General features: G+C 33.9%; 1 protein-coding gene across 1 annotated transcript in view; it reads right to left on the bottom strand.

Annotated features, from left to right (window-relative positions):
- LOC149803959 (hepatocyte growth factor receptor-like) overlaps positions 1-15,508 on the bottom strand; it is a 91,696-nt gene that overhangs the window by 17,852 nt on the left and 58,336 nt on the right. The window contains exons 14-18 of the mRNA XM_089954026.1: positions 15,043-15,312; positions 8,212-8,367; positions 7,504-7,747; positions 3,448-3,570; positions 61-144 (exon numbers count right to left, since the gene is read on the bottom strand). Of these exons, the coding sequence (XP_089810152.1) occupies positions 61-144; positions 3,448-3,570; positions 7,504-7,747; positions 8,212-8,367; positions 15,043-15,312 (877 nt within the window). The remainder of the gene's footprint in view (positions 1-60; positions 145-3,447; positions 3,571-7,503; positions 7,748-8,211; positions 8,368-15,042; positions 15,313-15,508) is intronic.

The raw sequence follows: 15,508 nt of genomic DNA, 5'->3' as shown, positions 1-15,508 counted from the left end.
AATTGAAATTTATTGAGGGGGGTATAATGACCGTATGCGAAAAGATTATAGAGTACTTACTATGAAGTGTTTTAATGGCCACAAGGATGTCCACTTTACCGCCAGGCAGAATTATGTATCCTTTCAAGACACAGCCAAAATGACCTGAAACGATGAATATCAGATAACGTTTTTTTTTTTTTTTTTTTGGGGGGGGGGGCGGGGGTCAAAACGAAGGTGTCATAGGATACACGTTATAAAGTATATTCATTTAAAACAATTGTACACAATTTGTACTAATTTGAATATCCCTCATTCCGATTCAAGATACATTAATAAAGAAAAAATGTTGGATTGAAAATAGTTGGAAGAGCCTAAAATGAACAGCAGGTATTTAATTAGGCAACACTATATGATGTCATAATACATATCCAACACCATCTTATGTCATAGTGCATAACCAACACCATATGGTGTCATAGCATATAACAAACACCATATTATGTCAGTTCATACTCAATACAATCTGATGCCGTAAGCACACAGGCAGCATCATCTGATCTCATAGTGCATTACCAGAACCATCTGATGCCACAGTGCCTAACCAGTATCATCTAGTGTCATAAGTTCACAACCGATGCCATGATGTCATAATTTAATGACCATCACGAATCGATGTTGAAAGCGCATGACCATCACTATCTGTCATAATCTCAAAAAGCAATGTTATGATGCTGAATACTAGAGAAACATGTCAGCTGAAAAAGTCAATAAAATGATTACAACTGACTGAAAGTAGAATGGGCTTATTTTTCTGTAAGACAGCAAAGACGAAAAGAAAAAATATTTAGACTATATCAATTTACCATATCTGATAGTTGTTAATTAAGTGTTCAAACACAAAAGATAACATATATTGCACATTATGTTTCTACCATACGAGACATTACACAAAAGCTGTTTTTAAAAATGAATTTGTCGAGAAAACACTGTTTTTCGGATGAAAATATTGTGACAAAATTTCAGCAACATATTTCAGAATCAAAAGCTATTTTAAACTACGCCATAGATCGTAATGGACTATTTTGTTATGTTTATCTATATTTATTAACTCCTGGTACATCATTTTATCTCTTTTTTTGTAATATTTATTCAAGGTAGTAAATTGTTCTGGTTCTCTTGCCCATACCTCAAAATCATATTTGGTCTAAATTGTATGGTCCTTACCAAATTGAAAAGAAAGTAAGTGCATTACAATATATCATTGACACTCATATTAGGCACAAACAGAAACAATATGTTAAAGTAGCATTCTGATAGAAATGGCATATTTAGTTATTAACATGCTTGAGTTGTACCCATCCCAAAGTGGAGATGTGAATGATAAAATGCAATCTAACTGTAGTGATTGTGGTTTGTAGTGACTCTGCTTTGTTTTACCCAATATGTTGAATTCAGCAATCTACAACAATAGAAACGTAGTAAACTAAAATAGCCAGTATATGAATATGGGCCATTGTTTCCTGATTTTCCAATACGAAAACATAAAATCCGTCATGATGTTGATATTGTAGAGTCATTGTCTGTGAAACAGCACACATACAGGATGGGATGAATGATTTAGAGAATCAAGTAAACGTAACTGAAGTTCATATATTCGTGTGCCTAAACCAAATAATATATTCCGTATGTTTACTGACTATAGAAAAGTCAACAGTGTCACCAAAGCAGACTCATTTCCAATGCCAAGGATGGATGATTGCACTAACAAAAAATTGGAACTGCAAAATATGTCACCAAATGTGACCATCTAAAATTATTGTAACTAATTCCCCTTCAGAAAAAGCAAAAGAAATGTTGGCATTTATGACCCCCAATGGACTTTTATCAGTTTAAAGTGATGTAAAGGGATATTATTCTGAACGAAACTTTTCTAGCAACATTACAGAATTTGATGAACATGTTAAAATCCGGACAACCTTTTTGTGATGTTATCATCTACGCCACCTGGAAATATTACTTGGAATCATTAGGAATTTTTTTATTCGACTCACTGATATAAATCTGCCGGTACTTTAGATAAAAATCAACCTGGCTGTGTTAGTCTCGCATTTTTTAGGACTTGTGTGAGTCACGTTGAAGTTGACTTGTAGAATCCTTTAACAAAATAAAAACCATACTAAACTGTGCACCAGTTCTTCCAGCAGCAAATTGCACACAATTGTTTAAAATGTATGTTGATGCAAGTGACGTGAGGGTTGGTGGAGTACGAATTCAAGGAGATTCAAATGGTGTGAATCATCCAGTGTGCCGTTTTCCTAAAAACTGAGCAAGCTCCAAAAAGATCATTTGTGGATCAGAGTTTATTTATAGTTATGCTTATTAAATCAGATGATTTGAGAGAATTTTTTAATTAAAAATATTCATTGAAATTACTAAAGTGCTTATAGGTTTTTGGATTGATACATTGATTTTGATTGTTGTGATCTCATTCAAAGAAATTCTAGATTGCTTAACTGTGATATGTCAGGACATTCAAGGCTGTTGGAACTCATTTAGAACATTTCATATTGTTGGACTTGTGTGATGACACATATGATTGTTTGGAATTTAATTCACAATGCTGTAAGGGTCTTTTCAAGTTTTCGAATTGTTTGTTGATTTTATTTGAGTTTGTCGGCTTCACTTTCTGTTACATATTTTAAAAACTTGAGTCGTAACACTATATATCCAAATATGCATGCATACATACATACATACATACATACATACCCACCTACCTACCTACCTACCTACCTACCTACCTACATACATACATACATAGATACATACATACATACATACTTACATACATACATACATAAATACATACATACATACATACATACCTTCTATATTGTAGCCTGGTTTGAAAGTGGCAAAGAAATAAAGAACAGGCATTTTGTTTATTATAATGAAATAAGCTTTCCTCTCGGTCATTGTATCTTTAGATGTTTTATATACATGAAAGTTTAGCTACTGTGGAAATGATTTAATAACAAAATAATTAATTGCATCTTACTGAGAGGGTAGATGTTGATGCAGTTGGAAAAAATATGACGAAATAATAAATATCCTAACTTGTTAGCTGTCTCTCCTTCTAATCTTTAAATTCAATCAAAACTTTATATTCAGCATGTTTTCCTCTTCATTCTCAAGAACACTGGTATAACGGGCAAGTGACTACACGAAAACCGTTGGACCCTTTGTGTACATTATGGGTTAATTGTAAGATATCAACAAACACTCTATTTGGATGATTATGTAAAGTTCTTAACTCCAGGCCATAATCTTAATATGCAGTATAATTTTGTTATAATATCAACAGATATAGGACCTGCCTAGACAAGACCCTCTACTGCCTGAAGAATGGTATCTCGAGACGGGCTACACTATGCTTATATAAATATAATAATATTCAGCACAAACCTTTTCCGATAATATCTCCAAGACGCAACCGATTTCTGTTAATTATCAACTTGGCATCTTTCAGTACACTAAGTGTGCTTTTGTCAATAACTGGTCCACTTGCCCTACTGGTAACGCCATTATCTGTAAAAGTAAAGCACAATTGCAAATTCTTTAAAAGAAGGAGAATTCGTAATGTCTGTACCGGGACTGATGAGCTGTTATTAATAGCACATTCAAAAACATTTCTTTAAGAGTGCATTTATCAGAACGTCCTCACATGGCATTCTATGGGTCCAAACGTTTACATGGTTCCCTCACCTATTCATACTGCTAACATCATTATATTGCTTTACCCCACACAGCATGGATATATCAATCTACATTGTCCCCTCACCTGCAAATACTGGTAGCCTCTTATACTGCTAACCCCTAAACAACATCGGTATGTCAATTTGCAGAGTCTCACCTCGTATTCATAAGGGTAACTGTATACACAGTAAATGTATATCCCCGAATAACATGGATATGACAATATACCGTGTCTCCGCACCAATATAAATATTTAACCTCATTATACTGCTATCCCCTAAGAACATGAGTATGTCAACCTACATTGGCCCAAACCTACATATTAGTAATCTCATTACATTGTTTTCCCTCTAAAACATGGGTATTCTCTATTTATTTATCTTAAGTGGTGCCTCTGACAACATGGTTGTATCCATCTACAGTATCCTCTCACCTATAAATATTGGTTACAACATGGGTATGATCCCAAGCCTGTTCAGCCCACTCTAGTGATCCTTATGTTCACGTATCCACCATTATAAAGACTTGATGACTAGCACTCAGGTTGGTCAGTCTTTACAGTGGATATATATATGAGCTGCCTAAGTTGGCACACCTTGAACTCTTTACGATATCAGGTCATTGAGTTTGGTTTCCTTTCCTACTGCCCCAGAATCTTCTGATTGACTTTGCAGACAACTGATTAAAATGTTGTGGTCTGAAATGCTTGTTGTCATTTTCGCATAGGACACTATAGCTCCGAGATATTTGTTCACAACTTTTGTCAATGCTGGGTTCATTCTGGTACCACATTGCTACCCAAAGCTCAAACAATATTATACTGCCTGAATATATTCATGTATATCATTACCACCTAATAGAACTGATGCCATGTATTGGATAGGGCCAGAGGAGAATTTAAAAAATTGTTAATGTCACCCTTGCCACTGCTTTTGTCAGGAATGTCACCAGATGTGTGATCATGCTTTTAACAGACTGAGATAGGAATTCCTACAAGATCTCTTCTCGTTGAATGCAGCAATTCTAATTTCTTCGAAGCCACTCAGGTTGCAATTTCTTAATAGAGTACTACCTATCGCTGAAACATATGTTGTTTAGTATGAGTTTGATGATCATTAACCAACTTACTGCTAAAAATAAAAATGTTAATAAACCTACTCCAAACTGTCCGAACGATTCTTATTTTCCTAAATATTTTATTGGAAGATTCGAAATTCTTCTTAACTTGTAAGACAACTAGAACATACTGACCAATCAAATGACTAGTCATCTTGTGATGTGCCATAGAGGCAAAAGGTAAGACGAAATGACTCACAACATACAGCAGAACACATACATGTTTATAAAGAATACATGTACTAGAGCACAAAAAATTGCTGACACACAGTATGCAGAATACATAAAAAGGGTTAGCTAACACTGCCGTTTTAGAAAATACATCATTCAATTACGTCTTCATTTTTTATTATGAAATTCTGATATCATATTTCACTGTTCTGAAATCTGCATAAGAACAGTCGTATATTAAAATATTGTAACATTTCTTTAAAGACATTTATAGCTCATTAGATGAATGAGAGCATACGTATCATGAACGGCACATAATATGCACACCACGATTAGTAGACCATTATGTATATAGCTGCAATGTTGGCACATAAACACTGTCTTCTTTAAATAAGAGTGACTATGACATTTGTCCTTTTGACCCTGAAATTGATAGCTTTAGTATATCCTGATTGCAAGTCATTCACAATGGCTGGGTTTGGTCTGTGATGAATAACTAATGATGTTGTGTGGAAATCAATTTTTCATTCAGCCAGTGACCTTATCCTTTGATAGTTTGACCCATGATCATGCCAGTCATAGACGCTGGTTGAGGATTATGTACAACTAACGTTATTGCATATAAGCTACTTTTTTATTCTTTCAGTTACATAACTCTCACCCTTTGACCTTTTTACCCTCAAATCAATACAGTACTTATTTGTACCAAGCACAAGAAAATCACAACGTTTAGAAAACAAAGATGGTGCAAACCCATGTTAGGAGGCACACGCCATTATTTTGTTACAGCCAGCTAACGTGACTTTTAGCAACAAAACATCAATCGGTTTCTTTTGTACTCTAAGTGCAGGCTAACTATAAAGAGCATGGGAGCTGTGGAGCACTCGATATTTTGTGCAGAAACATTTCCTCTCATCAACTACAGTGTCCGTGACATTTGAGATTGTCTTGACAGAGAAAAGCAATTTTTTACTACCTAAGAGCTGTGAAATTGTATTGACGTCACTGTAATGATGTCATCACAAGTAACTGTGTCTATACAAATTGAATGAAATGAGATAAGAAATAAAATTGATGAAAATTTGTACACAACTATAACTTTGCATTTATTGTGGTTGCAGTTATAATTTTTTAATAATAAATTGAATGCTGTTTTAAAATTGTATGCAACTTCTATTTTTATTTAAGCATACTTTTAATAAGACAAGATATGGATGCAGTAGTTTTTCTTTCCATGACTTCAAGCCAGTTCGGAAATCTAGAATTTGGTAAATGCACATGAACGAAATTGAAATGAAACAATGAAAGGAAGCAATGAATACAAATAATCAAGATGAGAGTTGAAATGCAAACATGAATGTAGTACAGATGAAATGCATAATTGAAGAAAATAAGCATTTCAAAGTCTGTATCAGACTCTTCATTAAAAATAAATTTATGTTATTATGTAAGTATCTTCATGGAGTGCTAGCAACATGAAATGTATCATAGTCCACATTATAAGTCTAAAAAGCTCCTAATGTTAGTGTTGTTTATGAGATAGTACTATATCGAGTACTTCATTAAGAAGGGGTCGTACAAAAACGTCTTTAATCCCATGAATCCCGCTTAGTGTTATAATGAGGGAATACTGTATCGTGTACTTCATTATACGGCAGTCTGTTTATAAGTTGGTATACTCTGCGGCATCCATATATAATGATGTGAAAAGGAAATAATGCATAAATATAATTTTGATTATGATTCTTGATAAAACAGATATTTCACTGCTTTACTAAAGTTTATTAAAACAGATTTCAATAGTTGTAGATAATATTGTGAATAATCGTATACATTAAAGCCCTGTTAAACCAGATAATGTTGTTTCCAGGCCTCTTCATATGGATCTGTGGAATCTGAATAACTAAATCACTTAAAAGACGTAATTTACACATCTTATTTCAGATACTGAGGCTTTCTGGAGATTCAAGCATGGATTGACAATTATACATAGACTTCACTATTTATCAATGTATGAATAGCCTGGATTCTTGCTCATAAATACGTCACAACACCTGACACGGATTGGCCTGGGCAAACTTTGAGACCATAACCGTCTTTTGACTAGTCCAGTATATGCAAACCTCTTAGCCCTATGGTTCAAATGAATAGCATAAATATCTTCATTACATTGTTTGACAACCATGAATATAATATATACTTTTTTTACTCCATGTTGACCTAGAATAAGATAACTACATTCTTTACATTCTTTGCAACCATGAATATCAAAAATACCTTCTTTAATTCCTTGTTGATCTATACTAGCATAAATACCAACTTTGCATTCCTCGTTGACCTAGAATAGCGTAAATACCTTCACTTATTTCTTGTCGACCTATAATAAGATAAAAAATACCTTCGCTAATTGATTTTTGACCTAGAATAGCATAACTACATTCGTTACATTCTTGTTGTGACCTATAAAAGCGTAAATACCTTCTTTACATTCCTTGGCGACCTTTGATTCCAGAATATCCATCTGTATTTGCCACTTCTTCTTCAAATTCTTCTCACGCTTCTTGATGACCAGGAATACCACAAAGAAAAAAATAACTAGGACCACAACACCCACTGTCACACCAATTATTGTTGGGATCGGGACCGTTATGGGTGGGATCGGGACGTCTTGTTGATAACACAAATATCCAACCATCTGCGAGAAATTGCGACCAACATAGACCTGGATAAAAATATTAGAAATTATCTCAAATGAAAGTGTATGCTGCATAGTATATTCCTTTTGCTACATTACATATATACTGCATCAATTAAAAATTTGTTCAGTTTACCGTGGCTAGAATGTCTTGAAACTACAGGTGTGCAGAACAACATATACGATATCAGATTAGATTTACACAGTGGTGCTATTGCGATATGTATTTACTGTATGCAGAACAAGTTATTGCCTCTAAGATTAAGTATTCTTTCAAAGTTTGGTGGTCTAATAATAAGGTAGTTTTAAGGTGAGCAAAACATATGGTCTAAGGAACATGACACTGCCATTGGACTCCAATTACAAGACATACTTAGATGCTATGGTGTGACCAAAATTTGAACCTGAAGCTATAAATGTGGTTAACCATAATAATTTCCCCTAAATGAGATCGGAATCCATATACACTACCATTTCGATTAAATACGTACGATCACTTCTGGATTGGCACTCCCCTGTAACGATTTGGACTGATCTTTTGGTGGTTTACATATGACTTTGTTTGATGCCACAGATATTTCGGTACATAACCCATTTCCAATCTCGACTCTCACATCTCGTTCATACACTCCACTCAGAGACTGGGCCTGAAATGTAGGATTCATTATAAGAAACAAGCTGATCTTCACACACCAAGAGATCCATGTCAGCCCTGTCTTTCGCTTAAATAATTTTAATTGACCGTGTAAATAGTTCAGTTTTAATGGCATGCATATTAGTTTGCAAGTGTCTGTGATACAAATCTGAAATCACAAACAAACAGTCTGTAGTTTTGGAGCAAAATATATCATTTTGGACCAACATTTCTAATTTTCAGGATGAAAATCTATAATAAAATATGGACATAAACTTAGGTGACCTTGTATCTCATTTTCTAGTAAAAATTTCAGTTGCTTACTGACAATTAGACATCGATCAAGTATAATTTAATTAGTTGTGAATACGCACTTAATTCTCCTAATAAATACATTATTTCTCCTAATAGTCACATACTGTGTCATATATAAACTGGGCACCTGGAGCATGTGTTTAATATTTATTGTGGTGATGCATAGGAATGGTAAGATATTTAACTGGTCTTTGGTAATGCAGTGTTGTTGCAGCATGCTTCAGACAATGTCCAAGTTACTGTCGTTACTCGCCGTATTTTCTTTTTGCGTATTTGCAATGGAAAAATGTAGATGGAATATCTTTTTTAGCTTTTATGGCGAATTTGAGGCACATTCGTCCAAGGTGAAAGGAGTTAAGAAGCCGAAACAACAAATAAATAAATAAATCAAACATAAGACCGCTGAGATAAAGGATGCAAAGTGAATAAAATGGAAGCATTTTACGGCAGCCAAAGGAGAACAAATTTCATACAGTCGACAATATATCAATCTAGTCTCAGAGACTTATACCACCTGTATGTGCTGATAGTAAGACTTGGAAGCATAATTTGGGTTGCATGAAATGCCTCCATATATGGCCAATAAGGAAGACATTGATAGCGTGTTTAGTGAAAGTATCAGAAATACATATATAGTTTGAAAATTAATTATAGCTACATTGACCAAAAGCAGACCAATTCAGGAAAGATGTTTTAATGGCACAATAAATGAACATTGTTTGATGGCTTAGGACCAGAATAAAATGGTCCTTGTACAAGCAATCGTTGTAGCATGTGACAGTTGCCTAATTAAAAGTCCCCCAAAAGGACAGCCCATTTCTAAATCCTTGGCATGTTTGATAAATATCGCATTCCCTTCTCTGTAGGGATCTGCAGCACCTTTTTGCATCTGGCATTATGTTTATTGTCAACTTAGCAAACTTGTTACGGTCAAAAATTGCAGAAATGCTGAAGCAAAAGCTTCATGTCTGACGTTGTTATTCTAACCGTGCATGTACAACATTATTAACGTATTAGAATTAGGTACATTATACATCGACACTTAAATCAAAAGTACTCTAATCTTTGCAATATTAATATCCCCATATCATATGTGCTATTTTGGGGTGATTCTGCTAGAGACGTCAATAGGTGTTACACTAGTTTTATACTAGGAAAATAACAAAGTTGTGTATGTAAGTATTGTGGGAAGCAGAAGTAGCTACTTAATGTAGGGAACAGTTTTAGAAGTGATCGGTAGCTTTTACATACTGCCACAATTTCATAGTAGAGTTTGATTACATGCCTTTTCATTCACTTTTTCCAAAAGAAATCCCTTTTTCTGATGATAGAGAACCGTTATTTGCAAAGAGTTTAGTGGATTTCTTTCCAAAGGATCTATAGTTTCATCTATATATGAGACTCACAGTATAGATTTGTTTTTAACACTTTTTTATTGTGCCAAAACTTAATTGGCATTTGTAAACAATTGTCAACCTGAAACACATAAATAAATTGCACTAGAAACATTTACACTTGTTTTAGATTCTTTTGAGAAAATTGTTTTATTTAATTCTAATGCATTGAAGCATGCTTACTTTATACTGCAATATTTAAATACTTTCTCACGTTACTGGGGTTTACATAGAATGGGCAAATATGTTTATTTACCTTTTGGGCTTACCTCTGCTTCAACAGTATTGACTAAGATCCTTAAACCCATGGTTCAGAAAACAAAGCATAGGGTGTTCTTACTTTATTTATAACGCATTAATGTTTTAAGGTGACTGTCAGTGTTCACAAAATGTATGAAGTATATTGAAACACTTAATATTGACGTTTCACAACAAATGTGAAAAGTTGGTGCTTGTTCCATCTAGAAGGTTTGTCTTTATTGGTTTTACAGTGGACCTCATGCAGGTTAAGGATTTTCTTACTGAAGAGAAAGTGGAAAAAAATGTATCATCTCGCCAAGAAACATTCTTATAAAATATATATGTTATAGTATGGGAGTTGGCAGCATTTAACTGCATGCTCACAAGTGTCATTGATGCAAACCTGGAAGCCCACTACGCGTGTATGGACCATATTTTAATGATATAATACAACATAATAAACAGGAACGGTGGTATCTTATTGTTGCAGACAAGAATGGAAAATTTATCAGACAAAAAATGATTGCTGAAACTATTTAAAGTGATGCAGTCTCTTTAGAATAGGAGCTTATGATATTTGTTAAGAAAGGTGAATATCTAGTAGATGGACACAGGTTGCGTCTAACCTTCCAATAAATCACTAGATAGTTAGCTAGGCAGATATGAGAATGGTGATTGAAACTGAATATATTTATATCTGCAGTCTATACTGCTGGTAAACATAACATACTGAAAGATGTTCTTTGCTAATCTTTTTCACAGAATCAATGCTAAAGAGAGGAATGTTTCAAAACTGTGCAAAGAGATTTGCAACCAGATTAAACCATCAATCAAGGAAGTTCATATGATGGTTTCCAAAGCCAGGTCCTTTAAAATGTATGCCTTTCCCATGGACTGGGTCTATCCGTACATTTTCCGCCTTTAATTGGCAAACTATTTAATTAAATGGTTACTGATAATGTTACTAAACCACTTTAAATGTTCTGCAGTGGGCATAACAGTTCTGTTATCCCTTAGTCTTGCCATGCTTGATTTATCTTTCCATTAGACTTGCAAGGCACAAAAACTACTGACACTTCCACACATTGATCAATTTCATATGCTAGGACAGACCATCTCCTTAGTCACAATGTCTATATCATGAGATTCCTTCAAAATAAGGAATTCTGAGAAAACTGTTATGTCATTATCAATTAATCCCTTTTGTGCCATTGAGGTAACAGTACCTTCATTCTTAGAATCTTTGGTAATGATACGTTTCATAATGTCATCAATACTCACAAGACAATGTTCCTGCAAACGCTGTGAACGTTTTCGATAATGACCGTTGCATCAATCCTTTGCTAATTAGCAGATATTTGTAGGAGATATGCAACAGAAATCCGCCTAAACCACAATATATTGACACTTCGAATGCAAGCCTAGACTTTGAATACTTGTGCATTCGTTATTCTTTAGAAAATATATACCAGGTTATTAACGATCAAACAGTTTACTCTCAAGTTTTGTATCTACGGTTCGTTGAAATAATATTTTAACATATTATCCAAAATGATTGGTATCAGCGATAAAGTAGTTTGCAGATTTTGTCATTTGCTGAAAAGTTCAGGACAAGCTGAGGGTTTTCATTTAGAACTAATTAATTATAATGATAAGAAGCTGTATAAAAGATTGATAGATGGCTGAAACAGTTTTAATGATCAAACTGGTTGCCCTCAATTTCTTTTCATCTACTGCTCGTTGAATAAATAGTTTAATATCTTATCTGAAATAATTAGTATCATATATAAGGTAATTTTCAGATTTTGTAATTTGCTGAAATTTAAAGTTTAGCTGAGAGTTTCCAATTGGAACTGTTTAATTATAATGATAAGAAGCTGTGTGAAAGGTAGATATAATAGTTTTAGAACAATCGGGACAAGAGACATTAAATTCACGGCACATTGTTACAGAACTGCTGTTGCATCAGCTGCTTTCATACAAGGCTGATCCTTGCAAACAATCTTACTAACAGAAGATTGGACATAAGCAAAGTCTTTTCACAAGTTGGATCTAAGTAATATTCATGAAAATAACAAGGGATTTGCAAAAACAGTTATTACTTGCAATACATAATTAGAACTTGTTTGTCTTCACTATTTAATGAACTATATGACAGGGAAGGAATGAATCACATGAAATGATAGTATTTGCTCTGATGCACATTTATTGGTAAACTAATGTTGAACAGTTCTTTTCTTGACTTTCTTTAAGGGGATTGTGTATACCTGTGATGGCGAAAATGATCGACCTCTCATCAAGGCATTTGTGAAGGATGAGGGCATTATTGAAGTAAAGCAGGAGGCGGAACATATAAACACCAAACGTCTTTTGTTAGAACAGTAAAAAGGACTTTGCAGAAACAATTGTTACTTGCAATACATCATATACAACTTGTTTGTCTTTACTAGTTAAGGAAATATATGACAGGGAAGGAAGGAACCATATGTATACCACCCTTTCTTTGTTGAAGTTAAGGTTTCACCGCAAAGTGGTACTCCCCGACCTTTATCATATACACGATAAAAAATGTTCGTATTGAAATATGAAATACATGGATCAAGTGTCTAGCTTATATATGATACATCACGAGATTGGCAAAATGTTTACGTTCTCTTTGCAGAGCACCTGTATTCTCCATGGACAGAATAAAATAGTATGTTAGAAAGCTTACCTCCAGCTTTACTCTAATGATGTCTCTCAGCCTTCACAAACGCAAGGATGAAGGGACACTTTAACGTGTAAGACCAATAACTAAAATAATTTAACATTCTTTGCGTAACTTGCCATGAAAGATTTGCCCCACTGTCTATTTCAATATGGCTGTGTGGAGACTGACACGTACAAGTATCGGCCGATAATAGATTTCAAATATATGTATGAAAATGAATGCACAACTATGATGGGAAAGTATAAGTAGACGAATTGTCACCATATATTTGATTAAATGACTCGTTTTAAGTTTGGTTATTAAATTGTTTTGAACGATTATTTATAATTATTTTCTTTTTTGATGGCTCGATTTAGTCAAGAATAATATGATTGGCTGTCACTGAATACATAGATACACAAAGATTCCACATTAATGCTACTACCTGAGACTTGTTCATTTGTATGAACTCTATAATGAGATTACACAAAATATATGATCGAACTATCAGTTATGAAAGTCAAAGCTCACCCTGTACAAACATATGGCCTGTGTTTCTGAATTATTAGTGTACTGTTAGTTACCATGTCACTTGGATATCATGGTGTTGTGAACTGATGCACCTTGGTAGTTTCACAAAGGAGGTGTAATGCTTATGATGAGGATGAATTCTTGGTCTTTGAAACAAGACACCAGACAATGGCATTCGTAGGATACGATGAATCACAATAGTGTGAACCATGACACATAATGATAATAATCACATGATACTATGAATCACAATTCGGTGAACAAGACATTGGGCAATGACTTTCATAGGATGTTATGAATCACAATAATGTGAACCAAGACACCAGACAATGACATTCATACAATAAAATATTTTGACAATACTTTCTGTTCTTTCATACATGGTGATGAAATCTGAGTACTTCTATATTGTATACTTTTACGAACGACACTTTTACAGCTGAGGCTAATTGAATATTATTAAGATCACGATTCAAGCACCTAAAGTCATATATTTAAAGCAAGTATGGCTGAATTTTGCAGGTGGCCTGACAGTTACAAATAAGACAATCACATAAGCATTGTTTGTTTTTTATTTATTACCGTGCATGCAAATATAGTAAATTTTGCATGTTTTACCTCAGTGCTAACATATTATTGTAGGTGCCAATTTTGTTGTTTTACCAATATTATTCTCTTTGTTATGTTTTCGAATGATAAATCAAGGAAATTAATATTGTGTGGACTGTAAAGAAGATCATTATCTTAGCCATCTGAAAACAAAACAAAAATCAATAACCAATCTAAGAAGTGAAATCAATTGTAAGCGTCTCAAAACTAACGTAATTGCATAGCCTGCATATTAACAACCAACACCAATTATTACTAACCAACACCAATTATTACCAACCAACATCAACTATTACCAATCGATATCAAATAAGTGTATATATAAATATTACCAACCAACATCAAATAGTCAAATATAAATATTACCGAAAATCAAATAAACACATAAATGGATACAGCCAACATACAATAAACATGCACATAATTGTTACTAATCAGCATGAAATAAACAACCATATGCCACCAATCACCATTTAAAGCACAAACACACGGATAGTATCACTCACACCAAATAATGATATACACAGATATTAGAAACCAACATCAAATAAACCAACACACAAACATTACCATCCAACATCAAATGTTACCAATTAGCATCATATAAACAAACGCATAGATATTACCAGCCTAACTCAAATAAGCAAGCAGATACCAATCAACATCAAATAAACAGACACAATTTTACATATGAAAATGCTGAGCAGATGACTGACAAAAAGAGAACAGTTCCTTTGTAAATGTCTTTGAGATTAATAAGACAATAGATTTATCCATGGAACACAAATCACCCTGCCTGAGCACGGAAAGCGTTAAGATGATTAGGTACACATGGACCGACAAACAAGGGTAACACTATATATCCCTACAACATATGAGGTGAAACGTAATATGATCATAGTATACTTACGTTGATTATCAAGTCATTATCTGGTACATATAAGTAGCTATTGTCCAAAGTTTTCGTAAGTGATTGAAAAATTGGGTCAGGTACGATTCTGAAGGTTCCAAACTTATTTGTGTCTTTCTTTGTTAGATTTAAAATCTCTGTGACGTTGTCCAGAATAAATCCATAGCTGTACGATTCCTCTATGGCTAAGTTGAAGCTTCCACTGCTTTTAATGGCCTCCACTTGCGGAGAATAGCAACGCATCAGAGTTGAATTCTCATTTTTACAGTTCTGTGGAACCAAGAAAAAAGTTTCATGGCACACATCTAGTTTTACCTGTGAAGCTATGTATGATATAACATATATGAGGGAATTTTTTGTTTGGATTTAGTTCATGAATTTTGTGTTGAAATATAAATCAGGTAAAATATGATAAATTTTATATTTAGCAAAGTTGAAGAGACTCCAGAAATAATGAACATCTAAC

This window comes from Sinohyriopsis cumingii, chromosome 3 (assembly GCF_028554795.1).
Source record: "Sinohyriopsis cumingii isolate HCF-2022 chromosome 3, ASM2855479v2, whole genome shotgun sequence".
Taxonomy (NCBI): domain Eukaryota; kingdom Metazoa; phylum Mollusca; class Bivalvia; order Unionida; family Unionidae; genus Sinohyriopsis; species Sinohyriopsis cumingii.
The sequence above is the reverse complement of the archived record's forward strand: the minus strand, read 5'-3'. Positions and strand labels throughout refer to the sequence as shown.